The sequence below is a fragment of the Oncorhynchus gorbuscha genome, linkage group LG06 (genome assembly GCF_021184085.1).
Source record: "Oncorhynchus gorbuscha isolate QuinsamMale2020 ecotype Even-year linkage group LG06, OgorEven_v1.0, whole genome shotgun sequence".
NCBI classification, from domain to species: domain Eukaryota; kingdom Metazoa; phylum Chordata; class Actinopteri; order Salmoniformes; family Salmonidae; genus Oncorhynchus; species Oncorhynchus gorbuscha.
In genome coordinates this window covers 16,266,674-16,282,836 of record NC_060178.1, presented here as the reverse complement: position 1 = coordinate 16,282,836, position 16,163 = coordinate 16,266,674, and the positions used below count along the sequence as shown (strand labels likewise).

At 42.3% G+C, this 16,163-nt stretch overlaps 3 protein-coding genes across 5 annotated transcripts in view; 2 read left to right on the top strand and 1 right to left on the bottom strand.

Moving 5' to 3' along the window:
- Positions 1 to 2,108: 2,108 nt before the first annotated feature.
- Positions 2,109 to 4,812, bottom strand: bet1l (Bet1 golgi vesicular membrane trafficking protein-like). The gene is made up of 4 exons (XM_046352471.1): positions 4,381 to 4,812; positions 4,006 to 4,091; positions 3,787 to 3,843; positions 2,109 to 3,651 (listed from the first exon to the last, which is right to left on the bottom strand). The coding sequence occupies exons 1-4, from the start codon at positions 4,505 to 4,507 to the stop codon at positions 3,484 to 3,486; spliced, it is 438 nt and encodes a 145-aa protein (XP_046208427.1). The 5' UTR covers positions 4,508 to 4,812; the 3' UTR covers positions 2,109 to 3,483.
- Positions 4,151 to 8,910, top strand: ticam1 (toll-like receptor adaptor molecule 1). 3 transcript variants are annotated; one of them, XM_046352469.1, is made up of 2 exons: positions 4,151 to 4,501; positions 6,283 to 8,910. In XM_046352469.1, the coding sequence occupies exon 2, from the start codon at positions 6,424 to 6,426 to the stop codon at positions 8,437 to 8,439; it is 2,016 nt and encodes a 671-aa protein (XP_046208425.1). In that variant the 5' UTR covers positions 4,151 to 4,501; positions 6,283 to 6,423; the 3' UTR covers positions 8,440 to 8,910. The 3 variants fall into 3 exon arrangements, with proteins under 3 accessions (XP_046208425.1, XP_046208426.1, XP_046208424.1); XM_046352470.1 differs by having other exon boundaries at positions 4,151 to 4,545; XM_046352468.1 differs by lacking the exon at positions 4,151 to 4,501 and adding an exon at positions 5,351 to 5,833.
- A 3,443-nt stretch (positions 8,911 to 12,353) lies between these two features.
- LOC124037398 overlaps positions 12,354 to 16,163 on the top strand; it is a 21,270-nt gene continuing 17,460 nt past the window's right edge. Inside the window, exons 1-3 of the mRNA XM_046352099.1 lie at positions 12,354 to 13,219; positions 13,520 to 13,572; positions 13,707 to 13,795. Of these exons, the coding sequence (XP_046208055.1) occupies positions 12,354 to 13,219; positions 13,520 to 13,572; positions 13,707 to 13,795 (1,008 nt within the window). The remainder of the gene's footprint in view (positions 13,220 to 13,519; positions 13,573 to 13,706; positions 13,796 to 16,163) is intronic.

The following is a 16,163-nucleotide window of genomic DNA, read 5'->3' as shown; positions in this document are numbered from 1 at the left end:
GCACATTCTAGAGTGGCCTTTTATTGTCCCCCACGCAAGGTGCACCTGTGTAATGATTATGCTGTTTAATCAACTTCTTAATATGCAACACATCTACCACACTGATCCTCAACACTGGAGCTCCCCAGGGGTGCGTGCTCAGTCCCCTCCTGCACTCCCTGTTCATCCACGACTTCATGGCCAGGCATGCACCATCAATAAGTTTGCAGACAACACAACTATGGTAGGTCTGATCACGACGAGACAGCCTATAGGGAGGAGGTCAGAGATCTGGCCAGGTGGTGTCAGAATAACAACCTATCCCTCAACTTAACCAAGATAGTTGTGGACTACAGGAAAAGGAGGACTGAGCACACCCACATTCTCATCAACGGGGCTGTAGTGTAGCAGGTTGAGAGCTTCAAGTTCCTTGGTGTTCACATTGACTATAAACTAGAATGGTCCAAACACACCAAGACAGTCGTGAAGCGGGCACGACAAAGCCTATTTCCCCTTAGGAAACTAAAAAGTTTTGGCATGGGTTCTGAGATCCTCAAAAGGTTCTACAGCTACAACATTGAGTGTATGTTTGCATCACTGCCTGGTACGGCAATTGCTTGGCCTCCGACCACAAGGCACTAGAGGGTAGTGAGTACAGCCCAGTACATCACTGGGGTTAAGCTGCCTACCATCCAGGACCTCTACACCAGGCGGTGTCAGAGGAAGTCCCTAAAAATTGTCAGACCCCAGCCACCCCAGTTATAGACTGTTCTCTCTACAACCGCATGGCAAGAGTACGTACAAAAATGCTTCTCAACAGTTTTTACCCCCAAGCCCCAAGCCATAAGACTCATGAAATGGCTACCCGGACTATTTGCATTTGCATTGTGTGTGCAAAAAAAAGATACAGGGCCATCAGAGAATCCCCGCAATAACCCCACAAAGGATTTTTCCAATATTTTTCCACCAAACAACTCAATGGGCTCTTACTGGACAATTTCGCATGACCATACCTGTATAAAATATAATTGTAGTATGCCCGAAAATATGTTTCAAATGTTCATGGCGATGTAGAATATACAACCACATGAGCCATTGGTAATCCTGTTGGTAACCTGTTTATAATAGCAATAAGGCATCTCAGGGGTTTGTGGTATATGGCCAATATACCATGGCTAAGGGCTTTGCTGATGACACTGTCAGAGATTTATTTAGAATTCAAGGAACACTTAACCAGCATGACTACTACAGCATTCTGCAGCGATAACTCATCCATTCTGGTATGCTCTTAGTGGGACAATCATTTGTTTTTCAACAGGACAATGACCCAACACACCTCCAGGCTGTGTAAGAGCTATTTGACCAAGAAGGAGAGTGCTGTAGCAGATGACATGGCCTCCACGATCACCCAACCTCAACCCAATTGAGATGGTTTGAGATGAGTTGGACCGCAGAGTGAAGAAAAAGCAGCCAGCAAGTGCTCAGCATATGTGGGAACTCCTTCAAGACTGTTAGAAAAGTATTCCATGTGAAGCTGGTTGAGAGAATGGTGCCAATTTGGTGCCTATCAAAGTTAGAATCTATAAATATAGCTGCCCTATTACATGGAATTTTATGGCTAAGCTTCCAAAATGGGCGATTTTTAAACAATATTTGGAGCTGGTGCTTTCAAAGTTAGTTATATATGATTATTTGAAAGGTACTTTTAAAACCTTTCTGAACCACTTGTCAAACAAATGTTAAAATGTATCAGTGTTTCCTTTTTAAAGCCATTAACACAGATCATTCTGATATGTACCCTAGAGGTCAAAGTTTGTCTGTCCTGATCATTTCCAAAAATGTGTGTCTGATGGATAGTTGTGAATCTAAGCGTTCCAATAATACATAATTAAAACCAATAACTCTGTATATTTAACCAGTGTGAAATGGCAAGCTAGTTAGCAATGTGTGCTAGTAGCGTTTCAATTAGTGACGTTTCTCACTCTGAAACCTAGTTATTTACCTTGATCTGCAACGGTTGCGGCTTTTGTGGCACGATAGGTAACGATGATTTGAGGGTGACTTGTGGATGTGTGCAAAGGGCCCCTGGTTCAAGCACAGGTTGAGGACGAGGAGAGGGACGGAAGCGAAACTGTTACACATTGTTTATTGTAGGGCAAAATCCCTAAGGGAAAAATGGAGGGATGAAAGAGTGATACACAGAAACCTACCATTGCTGCACTGGTATCACACATTTCCCACCTCTAGGGACATAAATCACTAAAGACGTCGACGATCCATATTTGGTGGTCTGGCTCATGGACTAATTGGATCACTCCGATATGGATAGTGGTAGATTGAGCAAATTATTACTTACAACAGATTTTTGCAAAATCTCATTTAATATCCTTAAAATCTAAATGTCTTGCCATCTCTGTAAAAATCAACCATCTGTAAACTAGTCGACTCCTGATAAGTGAAATGGCTCCATTGGTTCAGGACTGCATTAACTACACGAACCACTGGAGCAGATATTCAGAGCAAGAAAAATTGAATTGGGACCTGTGGAGTTCACACTTATCCGGAGTCGACTGTAGTATCAAAATATTTATTACACATACATTACAAGGATTTATACAACTCACTGGAAAAAGGGATCATGTTATGTAGGATCATGTTATGTAGTTGTTTAGGAAATGCAAGAACAGTTAATTACATGCCAGGTGCTGACAACTTAATATCACAGAATAAGGGATTGTTAAAGTTCAGGTAATGTCTTAGAGATTCTACAGTACTTTTGTATACTTTCTAGCCCGTAGTTCTGAAAGTAACGCTCATGGAAAATGGCATACTACATCAGTTTCCAGAAAAAAAAAGTTGCTTTCAAACTAGGGATTTCATGGCTAATTGAGGTAAAAACAGAAATTCTGCTCATAGATTATGCATGTGTGAACTACACAGTGACACATCCTGCCCAAAGCGGGAGGTCTTAAAAAAGACTTACTAAATAGCCAAAGTACCGGAGCATGTCTTCAAACTACTATTACAAAACACAAGAATAAGCCATAACCGAGGACACTCTCATATTGTACCTATGGTCAGTACTGCCTGTCTTGGCTCAGTAATGTGAAAAGGGCACTGGGACATTCTTTGACACACTGCCAATCTCTTGGGCTATTTATCAATGTAAATAAAGGACTGTCCTGCTTTCAACTGCATCCTGGTAAGGATGAGTTGTTTCTGTGTGTGCGTGTGGGGGGGGGGGTTTACATGACTGGGGTCTTAGATAGTGTATATACAATGAAAGTTCTCATATAACTGAGACAAATTATATACACATCTGCACATACTGTATTTCATTTTGAGCAGAAGACATTATTATATCGAGAATTGGAGAGGGGGTGATGGGTGAGATGATTTCCTATCCAAAACCTTCACAATAAAAGTTTATATTTGGTCTTTCTTGGTATAACTGAGAGGGAAGTAGCCAGCCACACTATAAAGTTCCATTCTTGTTAAAGCTCTTCAGTTCTGGACCCTGTAGATGAGATAGTAGAGCAGGAAGAAGACAAAGACCAGTCCTACTGAGACATAGCAGAGGATTTTGCGATTGTCTCTTCCAGATCGCACCATGCCAGAGAACCTCTTCACACTGCCAGTCAACAGTCCTGTAGCACTCAGAAAATTGGAATCCTAAAAACAGAAAAGGAAGAGTGGATTGATGAACTTGCTACTACATACATCAGGAAACTCATTTGATGCAAAACTAGACAGCCACTTGCTACAAACAGCTACATTCAGATTACCCTGCCCCCACTCAAGACTTACCATGCCATCCAAATAGGAATTTTGGTCTTCAGCTTCTTTGTCAATGTCGTAGGCAAGCTTTAAAAATAACAATAAATTATTTTATTTACTTTTTAAAACTAAGTTAACATTAGCAGCTAACTTGTACAACAATACTAGCTATGCCTGCTACTTTATTTGCAAGCGGTTGGTAGCACACCACCGGTAAATTAGATGTAATTTGTCAGTGGTCATACATACCGATTTCAATCTGGAAACTTTGGACGCCAAATTGTCAGCCATAAGCTTGTTTTCCGCGTCCAACATATCGTCAACAGCACCTTGTCCTATCATGACAAGCACAGGGAGTGAATAATATGATATTTACATACGAGCAAGATATCACGTTAAAAAAATAACGTAATGCTTACAAACTTAATATATAACTACGACCAGGGACAGCTAACGTTAGCTCGACAATCTACACTTCACACATAAAAAGCTCGATAATCTACACTTCACACATAAAAAGCAATCTACATACAAGTATTTCAAAATGATTAGTCCGTAAAAATGTTAGATTAAGAACATTGGTCAACAATGTTCATTACGAAGACGTGTCACTTATCAAATTACCTCGATTCCAGTCCGCCATCTTGGCTGTTGACGTATCAGCAAATTTACGGAAGCCCGTTGAAACCACTGCGCTGTTTGGATGCAATGACTGTGGGGGGAAGATTATGGCTATACAGACAAGGTACATGTCTCTTCGCTCTAACAATGGGAATCTTTGTCCAGAAGGTAGCCCAGCTGACTATCTAGTTACCGCCTTTCTTTGGATTGGTGGATACATTTCATTCTTGTAATCTCTTTGAATATTTGATTCGGGTTTTGGACGTCAACCGCATGCATTCAATGAAGAGCGATGTATGCTTACTAGCCTCATGGCATGAATATGCATAGCCATCTCGAGACAACTCCGATATGAAGTGTTTTTTTTCTCAAAGTTGCTGGGATGTCACGTGTCCTATATTTTTATTTAACTAGGCAAATCAGTTAGGAACAAATTCTTATTTACAATGGCAGCCTACCAACCCTAATGACACTGGGCCAATTGTGCGCTGCCCTATGGGACTCCCAATGACGGCCGGTTGTGATACAGCCTGGGATCGAAACAGGGTCTGTAGAGACGCCTCTAGCACGGATATGCAGTGCCTTAGACCGCTGAGCCCCAAAATATCAATATTATATCAGTACACTCGTAACAACTTAAGCATTACGAAACGTATATTTGATCAAATAAACCATTCATTATTTTGTTGACCAAATTTGACAATCTCATTGTCCTCTATGGGCTCCCGAATGGCGCAGTGGTCTAAGGCGATGCATCTCGCGGCCGGTGTAGGCCGTTATTGTAATTAATAATTTGTTCTTAACTGACTTGCCTAGCTAAATAGAGGTTAAAATAAAAACACAACAACTTCTTGCTTGGTGGGCGAAAAAACGCAATTTGCTGGAGGGAGCCAGATTTTCCGCAGAGTTGGACCTCTCTTTTCCTCTTCATGCTGTAGGTTGGTTGAGACCAGGGGTGTATTCATTACGGAAACCGTTAACCGTTCAAGAACCAAACGGAAGCCACAAAGACAACTGAACAAAACGGGGAGGGACATACCTGCATTTGTCCAATATAAGTTGTCCGTTTGCGTTTTCCGCTTGGAGTAAAAGTAGACGAAACGTTTTACAAAGGAATCAGCACAAGGAATAGCTACACCCCAGAAATTAAAATCGTTTCCTTGGTTCGCGGCGTGTAGAGACAGAATGTGTTCTCGATACTCGACCGAGGCTAAATTCTGAATGCTGTCGTGCCAAGATGGGATGCAACTTTTGTCAAATTGATGTCTAAAGTTATTTTTTGGTTTTCATTTTAGTTCACCCTAACCATAACCTAATTTGATAAGTCAATTTTGACAAAAGCTGTATATTTTCTAGACAAAACCACCGAACGTAATATAAATTCCGAGAATGTAAACGCGATTTATATCATATAATATGTGACCTGGTGGATTTGTTGTTACTCTTTTCCTTATCGGTAAGTTTTACTGTCAGTTTAACCCGTTTTAATGAATGACTGTTGTCGCGGGGTTTACTTCTACTTCAACATGGATTATATGATGGTGGTGTAGGCCTATAATTAGTCCACTTTCGTGATTTATATCGATCGCTAGACTAAATTGATGTACCCAGGTATGCGGCCTAGTAGTAGGCCTACATTTACAGCACCACCTAGGATTATGCAAACTTCAAATAATAAGCAGTGTTGCTACTTTGTCTTATTTAGTGTGAGTAGAATCAATATTGATGCTCTTGGGGACTTTCATTCTAAATCAACCTATTCTAAATAAACCTATTGCATTAAAAAAGCATTGCAGAAGTATCTAGTTACAAAGCACAATGTTTTTGTCATTTGATATATCAGGATTTGTATGATGTATTTTGAAATGTTTCCAGTTTACTCACATGTTTGTCTCTACATTTCAGTTTACCTGTCAGTGCTTATGTGGAATAAAGTTGATGAATCGAAGATATGATACCGTCTACACACCATAAGGGATGAAGTAACTGGCAAAACAATGTTGATCTGATTTCAAATACATTAGTTAAGGATATCATCAGAAAGGGATGTTAGAGATGGACAGGGTAGCTCATGCAGAAGATGAGCCCAGAGGAGGGACTGGGTTAGTGGATGCCTTTAAGATCCTCTCTAAGGTCCCATACGAGAGACAGCTAAGCCTGACTTTCAAGTTGGGTGATAGCCTGGCCGAAGAGCTGGTACATGCCATGTCTCTCATCCACCTCGGGAAGAGGTCAGAGGCACTGAACAAGCTCCAGGCTTTGGGGGACAACAACATCATTGCTAACCATCTGGCTGAAAAGGTGAGAATGTGTGGAGTCAAGTTGGAGGACTTAACAGTGAGCATGTTCAACAGTGAGCATGTTCCTTTCCAAGAGTGTACCGTGGGCACCTTAGCAGACCTAGCAAGGATTTTCAAGGTGTTGGCTGAGGAGAGGTTGTGTGACTCATCTCTGAGGGATTTGGCTTACCAGACAGCTCTAGCCACATTCAAGAACAAGAACAGTGGTGAAGAGAGTTCCGAATCAGAATACATACAGATGCAGCTGAGAGAAGAAGCCAACAGGGTCTGTGGGCCTCAGATTGAGGACACAGTTGGGGGGATGTGTTTCCCTAAGGACTCCTCATCAGGCCTTTGCTCCATCCCGACACTGGACCAAGGGAGCACAGCTTTACAAAAACCAGGCTTTCCCAATCAGACAGGAAGTGGTCACAGTCCGCCGTCCTCCCTACGGGATGACACCTCCATATGTTCCTACCCTTCTCACTTGGAGATCAGTGTATCTGAAACAGTTGGCTTTAAAACAAGCAACACCCCAGCCTCCTCCAATGAGGAGCCATCCCAGCCTCCTCCAATGAATTTGGAGCCCGTACAATCACCTGTTACACATTATGGTACAAATACAGGCGAAGAAGGTGCATTTAAATACTTTTCCAGGGTTACGTCTCGGGATATACCACCCACACAAGATGTGCCTAAGCCTGTTAAAGGAGAAATGGACAGAGTTACAAGTGTTGCAGTGTCTTGTGAACACAGAACAGGGTCAGAGGTGAGAGTTTCACCCCTTTCTCCTGGCAATTTCACTCCAGTTCAGACTAAGTTCGATAACCCTGAGAGTCCAAACACACATTCCAAACCATACCCAAAAAATAACCTTGTGCCTCCCTCAAACAACAATAGGCCAACTTCTCATCCAACTACCACTGAACCAGTGTCAGCAAGTGTTCCATTGAAAACCCCAAATCAGGAGGAGGAGGAGGAGGAAGTGTTTTTCTCCTTTGTCATCCTGCATGCAGCAGAGGATGTGGATATGGCTGAGAAGTTTAAAGAGGAACTAGAGTCTATAGTTGGTGGTGAAGGAGCAACCTTCTCTCAGGACTTTGCCATCCCAGGCAGGAACACCCTCATGTGTGTGGAGGATGCCATCAACAATTCAGCCTTCACTATCCTGATGCTTACTCGCAACTTCAACACCCGTCTGCTGGAGGTAGAAACCAGTTCTGTGCTCATGAATGCCATTGAGAACCTGCACAAGTACAACACTGTCATCCCTTTTCTGCCACAGGAGAACCGTATGCCCCGAGAGAACATGCCCAAAGTTCTGAGGATCTTTATTCCGTTAGAGGAAGGTAATGCCTTTGAGAGAAAGGCAAAAAGGGCCATGGCTCCAGCAAGGATTGCTAAACAGAGGAGGTTGTGGTTGAGCGAGCAGGCAGTGAGGGCGCAGGTTAGGAGACAGGAGAGACTACGACTAGAGGAAAGGCTTCAAATGGATTTAATTCGTGGTCAGGAGACGGAAAGAATGCAGAGATATTTGTTGCAACAACAACTTTCCAATCAACCCTCGACTCCCGCAATGCCTCACTTTACTACTGATCCATTTTTAGGAAGTACACCTAGAAATGTGTCCAATATGTCAGCGACACCACCGCAACATGGGTGGAGTCACCCGCCAGGAAACATCCACATCCAGAATGCTCGCTATATCATGATTGGGAATGACTCTAAAATGACTGTCGGACAAGGAGGGGACAGCAGTGGGGATGAAGAGGACAGGTTCTAAATTGAATATGATGTAATAAAGAAGAGGGTTAAATGTGGTCTTGTGAAAGCTAGTTATTCTGGAGTAATCATTTAGGAGTATATTACACTTTTGGGACAGATATCCTGTTTATTTTCATCTTGATGGCCATTTTGTCTATTGATGGTGTTTTTGCATTGAGTATGATCATAGTTCAATGTTACATTAGTTGATTACTTAAACAAATCATTTCTGATGCCCTGTTCCATTTAAGTGAAAGTTCTCATTTTGAATCAACTGTCATCGCTTGCAAAAGCTATCATTTTAAATCTGGAGACAAAGGTGCAGTCTCAGGTACACTGAGAATGAGGGGATTGGTGCAAACTGGTGAATAGGTAATAAGATACGTTTGTTGTGGTTTAATATAATTGTTTCTCTTTTAAAATTATGTGGGGGTTTTTTTCATTGTGTTCAATTACTTATGATATGCAATAAATACATAAGGCTCCAGTTCCTCTTTTCACCTGAACCTATTTGTTGATACTGTGTTTAACTAACAAGGCCAACTATGTTTGGATCACCAATAGAGCAGCATAAAGGAATTCTATCATGATTACATTTTATTCAATCAATAATCTAGAGGTGCATAACATTTTCTATAAAATACAAACAACAAAGATTTAGATAAATGCAGAGTTTGTAGAAATGTCAGTGAATGTGCATGGGTAAAACATAGTGTATGAGAGAGCAAAAGAAACAAGAAGTTTAATGTAGTCAGACATGTACCTGTATTTTCCCCCATATCAGGTTTTCTGATTGTAATAACCTTTACAACAGGTTGGTAAAATACATTTATTTGAAAATACTGGTTAAGGGAATATAATGTTCTTGAAGACTGGGGACCTCCATTGGCAGCCCGGCAGGGAGTAGAGCGGATGCAGGCTCACTAACACACTGTTACATGACTCCTTTTCCCCGGTCATGCACACATGATTTGGGCCATGTTTGTCCCAGCTATGCAGTCTCCATGTGGGTTTCATGGGCCAATCATAGCACCATCTCTCCGGTCGCATAGTTCTGTCATAAGAGTCCAGCAACCTCTCGATTGGGTAATAAGTTCCCCGAGATCCCACTCCACCTCCATGGAGCCTCTGAGTGATAAAAAAAAGGCAAAGTCCAGTCCACAAACGCAGTAGTGTCATAATAACCTCTAGGTTCCTGTGGAGGGTACTGTGGCTTCATCCAGCCCCAGGATCCATGCAGCCCACTTCTACCCCCACAGTGCCTCTCCTGATGGCTACAGCCTAGCTCAGTCCAGGACCAGCCCAGAGAGCCAGCTGTACTGTACTTGTCCTCCAGCTCCCTCTGGTGCCGGCTCCTCCTGGCCTTCCTGTGCTGCCTGAAGTCCCCCAACAGGAAGTTTCCCAGGTGGGCTGGGTGGATGCCATTATGGTGGCCCTTCCCGTCCTCGTAGCGGCCCACCTTGATTTATAGTTTAATACCATTTTGACTATATATATTTTTTTAATACATTGGCTATACAGCCAATACCTAGTTTAACTCTCAAGAATAAAACAATTACTTATTTCCAAGGATGGTCCTTTTATAGAAAACAAAAATACAAATGCAACATGTAAAGTTTTGGTCCCATGTTTCATGAGCTGAAATAAAAGATCCCAAAAATGTTCTGTACACAGAAACATTATTGGTCCTTCTGTAGCTCAGTTGGTAGAGCATGGCGCTTGTAACGCCAGGGTAGTGGGTTCGATCCCCGGGACCACCCATACGTAGAATGTATGCACACATGACTGTAAGTTGCTTTGGATAAAAGCGTCTGCTAAATGGCATATATTATTATTATTTATTATTCATGTCAAATTTTGTGCACAAATTTGTTTACATCCGTTAGTGAGCATTTTTTCTTTGCCAAGATAATCCATCCACCCGACAGCTGTGGCATATCAAGATGCTGACAGCATGATCAACACACAGGTCCCCTTGTGCTGGGGACAATAAAAGGTCACTCTAAAATGTGCAGTTTTGTCACACAACACAATGCCACAGATGTCTCAAGTTTTGTGGGAGCATACAATTGGCATTCTGACTCCACCAGAGCTGTTTCCAGATTAATTTAACGTTAATTTCTCTAACATAAGCAGACGCTAACGTCATTTTAGAGAAATTTGCAGTACGTCCAATTGGCCTCACAATCACAGAACATGTGTAACCAGGCCAGCCCAGGACCTAGACATCTGCATTCTTCACCTGCAGGATCGTCTGAGACCAGCCACCCAGACAGCTGATGAAACAGTAGTATTTCTATCTGTAATAAAGCCCATTTGTTGGGAAAAACTCACTCTGATTGGCTGAGCCTGGCTCCCCAATGGGTGGGCCTAGCTCCCAAGTGGGTTGGCCTTTGCCCACCCATGGCTGCGCCCCTGCCCAGTCATGTACTCCATAGATTAGGACCTAATGAATTTATTTCAATTGACTGATTTCCTGATATGAACTGAAATTGTTGCATGTTGCGTTTATATTTTTGTTCAGTATACTTTACCTTCACAAAGCGCTCGTTTAAGGACAGGTTGTGCCTCACGCTGTTCCTCCAGCCTTGGCCCTGAGCCCCCGACCCCCGGGCCTTGAAGTAGGGGAACCGCTCCTCCATGGCCCTGTAGATAGAGGCTAGGTTCAGCTTCAGAGAGGAGGAGGAGAGGATGACTTTGGCGATCAGGGCGACATAGGAGAGTGAGGGCTTTGTAGAGGGATCTGGATCTCCATGTATTGTGTCCTCTCCCTCCCTCACGAGTTTTGTTTCTGTCTGAGGGCTCGGACTGAATGTCACCCGGCAGACTGGCTGTTTCTGTGGGGATGTCCTCGCGAACAGTGCTGAGGTCTGTCTTGAGGACCTCACTCTTTACTGGAACAGTGTCAAGGTCTCTGACTGACCCTGACCACAGCTCTTCCACCTCTGTCTCCTTGGAAATTACTCCACCTACCTTTACCTATCTGAACATCCCTTCTACTGGCTGTAATTTTAACATCCCTTTCTCTGTGTCCATATCTGTTTGTTTGTCGTGAATTTCAGTTGTCAGCTTTGCAGTACACAAGTATCTTTAGAGAGTATTCCTACATGCTGTCTGGTATTAGTAGAAAGGCATTTCTGCTTTTGGCCACCTGTGGCCACCTGTGTTTCTTGTGATGGTTTGATCGGTTTGAGTCTTGTATAGCTACTTTCTTCTTAACCACATTCAGTCCCTGCATGATTTGGGTTGGGCATGCCACATCCTCACAGATAAAAGGTACTCTGATGAAACATTCATCATCAAAAAGGAAACTGTATATAGTGAATTCTGATAAGATGCTAGGTGGTCATCGTTTGCCATTTTGAGTTGCACAATGGGGTTAACCCTTAAATAATGTTATTTCTGATAAGGCTAAGTATGTTATGTTCTGCAGAGTTTTGGACATTATGAAAAAGGATTTAAATATTTGAAACATTTTGGGGCGTGTTGGCAGTTAACCTGAAGTGTCTATAAGGAGTATCATCTTCAAATCCAACATGTTTTATCCAGTATTTATTACACAATTAACCCTTCAACCCTTATTAGGAGAAGTTGAAGAACATTACTTTCCACATAGGAGACAACAAACTATCATAGAAAACGTTGTTTTGGTTGGAATATAGTCTTTTGTGACAGCGCACACATGAGATTTGGTTCTCGGACTCGAGATTAGTTGGAATCAAATAGGGAAGTTAGTTGAAATCAGCCTATAATTCCAATGCATTACTATGTATATCATTGTTGTAGTGTCTCAAAGAAGAGGCATTGAGATGATGTGTTCTCGGTATTCTCCTGAGCCCACACTGCATAGTTGAAGTCCCTTCTGACCTATTTATAGTGCTGGCCCTTGCTACAATGTCATCTGTAACTCGAATCCATCTGTTTAGTCACAGCATGTTGAATGTCAGTTGCCAGAGAAAAGCAGAGAACTCGGCTCTGCGATTCCCCTTCACTCTGTCACTAGACAGCCCAATGGAGCCTTCTGCAGTCGAACCAATACCCACCGCGGTCAGCAGCCTCCTGGGTGTCCCAGGGCTTATCACCTGGGATGGGGATGAGGCGAACGACGCGGAGGTGATCGGTGGCATCAGGCCCAAGTCCTCTCCTCTCCCACGGAGAAGGAGCGCCAGTGATTTAAAGGACTGTGAGCTCGAGCTCACCCCATCCAGCTCTCGGAGAGTGTCCTTTGCGGACGCCCTCGGCCTAAACCTGGTGAAAGTGAAAGAGTTTGACTCGTGGGACATAACAGTCCCGCTGAACTTCAATGCCATGGAGGGAGAGACAGAGGTAGAGGAATACTACTTGTCCTCATTATACACTCCGTCACCATCCCAAGAAGCCATGGTCCTGAGGGTTCAGGAGCAGAAGCTAGAGCTGGAGAGCATTGAGTTACTCTACCAGACTACAATACTAAGGGGGGTGGTCCGCGTTCTCAATGTCTCCTTTGAAAAGATGGTGTACATCCGCACCTCGCTGGATGCCTGGGCCACGCACTTTGACCTGCTGGCAGAGTACATACCAGGGTCCAGCGATGGAGACACTGACTGCTTCTCATTCAAGCTCACCCTGGTGCCCCCCTTTGGGGAAAAGGGGGCCAGAGTGGACTTCTGTCTCCGGTACGAGACCCCTGTTGGGACTTTCTGGGCCAACAATAGTGACCAGAACTATGTGATGTTTTGTCACCAGAAAATCAAGGAGTCGAAAGAGAAACCAGAAAAAGACAAAAGCGGGCGCAGGAAAAGCATCCTGAAAGCCATCAGGTGAGGATGGTCAGATTAATCAACAGGTTTGTTTTGAGTGTCGATTGATGGAATGATTGAATGCTAGTACTTTTTTATCAAACTAATAGAGGGGTTATGTGTGGTCCAGTCTAGTGGTCCAGTAAAGTGACAGCTGCACAATGCTTTCATATTGATATTGCCTCACCTTAACATACACCCTTTTCACTTCCTAAAGATAAATAAACTGACAGTTTATTATAAAATGACGATATTACAGTAAATGTTGGACAATTGTTGTTGGGGTCTTTTTGCCCGAGCTTTCATTTCATTTATTTACAGTCATGACATTCCCTGTGATGAAAACTGGTCGTCAACCAATGCTGAATCTTCAGGTAATCGTTCATTGTACTAAAACATTCAAAAGTCAAATGACTCAGACGTACAGCGGATAAAATCAATTAGATGAAGTCATTAACTAAAACCAATTACAATAAATCCTGATCTAATGTCAATTATTCCTCTCTAGACGTACACAACCGTGGAGGGAAGATGGCTAGTGTGAACACTTCTGAGTCTCAGTCAGGAGCACTCCAAGATGATCGTCAGAAACTAATGGTGAGTAATACCTGTGGAATTTAGATTTCAGAACATCGAATGATGTCATTTATCTAGTGTTTTCTTACAACATAAGCCTTGTGATACATAGATTTACATAACTTTTACGTAACTTTTTCAAATGTGCCTTTGCAGGGCTTGTAAAGGACACTGGGTCTCGATGAGACTCCTCATTAAAATAAAGGTCTGATTAAAACAAAATATATATATATATATATATATATATATATATATATATACACAGTACCAGTCACACATTTTGACACACCTACTCATTCAAGATTTTGTCTTTATTTTTACTATTTTCTACATTGTAGAATAATAGTGAAGACATCAACACTATGAAATAACATATATGGAATCATGTAGTAATCATGTAGCCAATCAGTTGTGTTGTGACAAGGTATGGGTGGTATACAGAAGATAGCCCTATTTGGTAAAATACCAAGTCCGTATTACGGCAAAACAGCTCAAATAAGCAAATAGAAACGACAGTCCATTACTTTAAGACATGAAGGTCAGTCAATCCGGAAAATTTCACGAACTTTGAAAGTTTATTCACGTGCAGTCACAAAAACAATCAAGCGCTTTGATCAAACTGTCTCTCATGAGGACCGACACAGGAAAGGAAGACCCAGAGGACTTCTGCAGAGTATAAGTTTATTAGAGTTACCAGCCTCAGACATTGCAGCCCAAATAAATGCTTCACAGATTTCAAGTAACAGACATCTCAACATCAACTTTTCAGAGGAGACTGCGTGAATCAGGCCTTCATGGTCGTACTGCTGCAAAGAAACCACTACTAAAGGACACCAATAAGAAGAAGAGATTTGCTTGGGCCAAGAAACACGAGCAATGGATCATAGACCGGTGGAAATCTGTCCTTTGGTCTGATGAGTCCAAATTTTATATTTTTGGCTCCGAATGCCGTGTCTTTGTGAGACGCAGAGTAGGTGAACGGATGATCTCTGCATGTATGGTTCCCACCGTGAAAAATGGAGGTGGTGTGGGGGTGCCTTGCTGGTGACAATGTTGGTAATTTATTTAGAATTCAAGGCACACTTAACTAGCATGACTACTACAGCATTCTGCAGTGATATACCATCCAATCTGGTTTGCGCTTAGCAGGACTATCATTTGTTTTCAACAGGACAATGACCCAACACACTGACAGGCTGTGTAAGGGCTATTTAAACAAGAAGGAGAGTGGTGGAGTGCTGCATCAGATGACCCGGTCTCCACAATCACCCAACCTCAACCCAATTGAGATGGTTTGGGATGAGTTGGACCACCGAGTGAAGGAAAAGCAGCCAACAAGTGCACAGCATATGTGGGAACCCCTTCAAGGCTGTTGGAAAAGCATTCCAGGTGAAGCTGGTTGAGAGAATGCCAAGAGTGTGCAAAGTTGTGATTAAGGTAGAGGATGGAAATTCTACAAATGAACTTTTAACAAGGCACACCTGTTAATTGAAATTAATTTCAGGTGACCACCTCGTGAAGCTGGTTGAGAGAATGCCAAGAGTGTGCAAAGCTGTCATCAAGGCAAAGGGTGGCAACTTTGAGGAATCTCACATTTGAAATCTATTTTGATTTGTTTAACACTTTTTTGGTTACTACATGATTCCATGTGTGTTATTTCATAGTTTTGATGTCTTCACTATTATTATACAATGTAGAAAATAGTACAAATAAAGAAAAACCCTTGAATGAGTAGGTGTGTCCAAACTTTTGACTGGTACTGTATGAATATTTTAAAAAAAGAATAGTGATTTTCTTGTTATTGTGGCCTTCAAGGAGGGTTTAATTTAGTTTAATTAAGGGTTTATTTGAGTTACTTTTGAAATATACATAGCATGGTCAAATGCTATGGTTAGGCTTAAACATTTTGGGGTGACCTCTGAAACAAGATAGTGTGAACCCTCTTGCTCTTTCTCAATATGTCATGTGATCACTGCTGTCTGAGCACTTAGGGTCATTACTTTAACATTCTGTCCTAGTTGCATATTTGACACTTGAGGACATACAGGTTGTGTCCCCGTGAAAGAGTTAAATGCCAAGTATTTATACATGTTGCTTTACAGGAGCTAAGAGGGGTCTTACATGGTCACATGAGTGACTGCGCTATACATTGCATTGGTAACACGCTCTCTTTTAAATGTATATTAGTCTCTCGTGAGTCGAGACAAACAAACACATTATAATGTTACTGGCCAGAGGCCAGTGCTCATGTGAGATTTTGTTCAGGGGCCAAGATTAAATGTATATAAATATGTTTTGGCTTAATCATGAGCTATATTTAATCTGAACGTGCCTCTCTAGATATCATCCTCACCAAACAAGCCTAACCATTGAGGAGGCATTGTGTGGG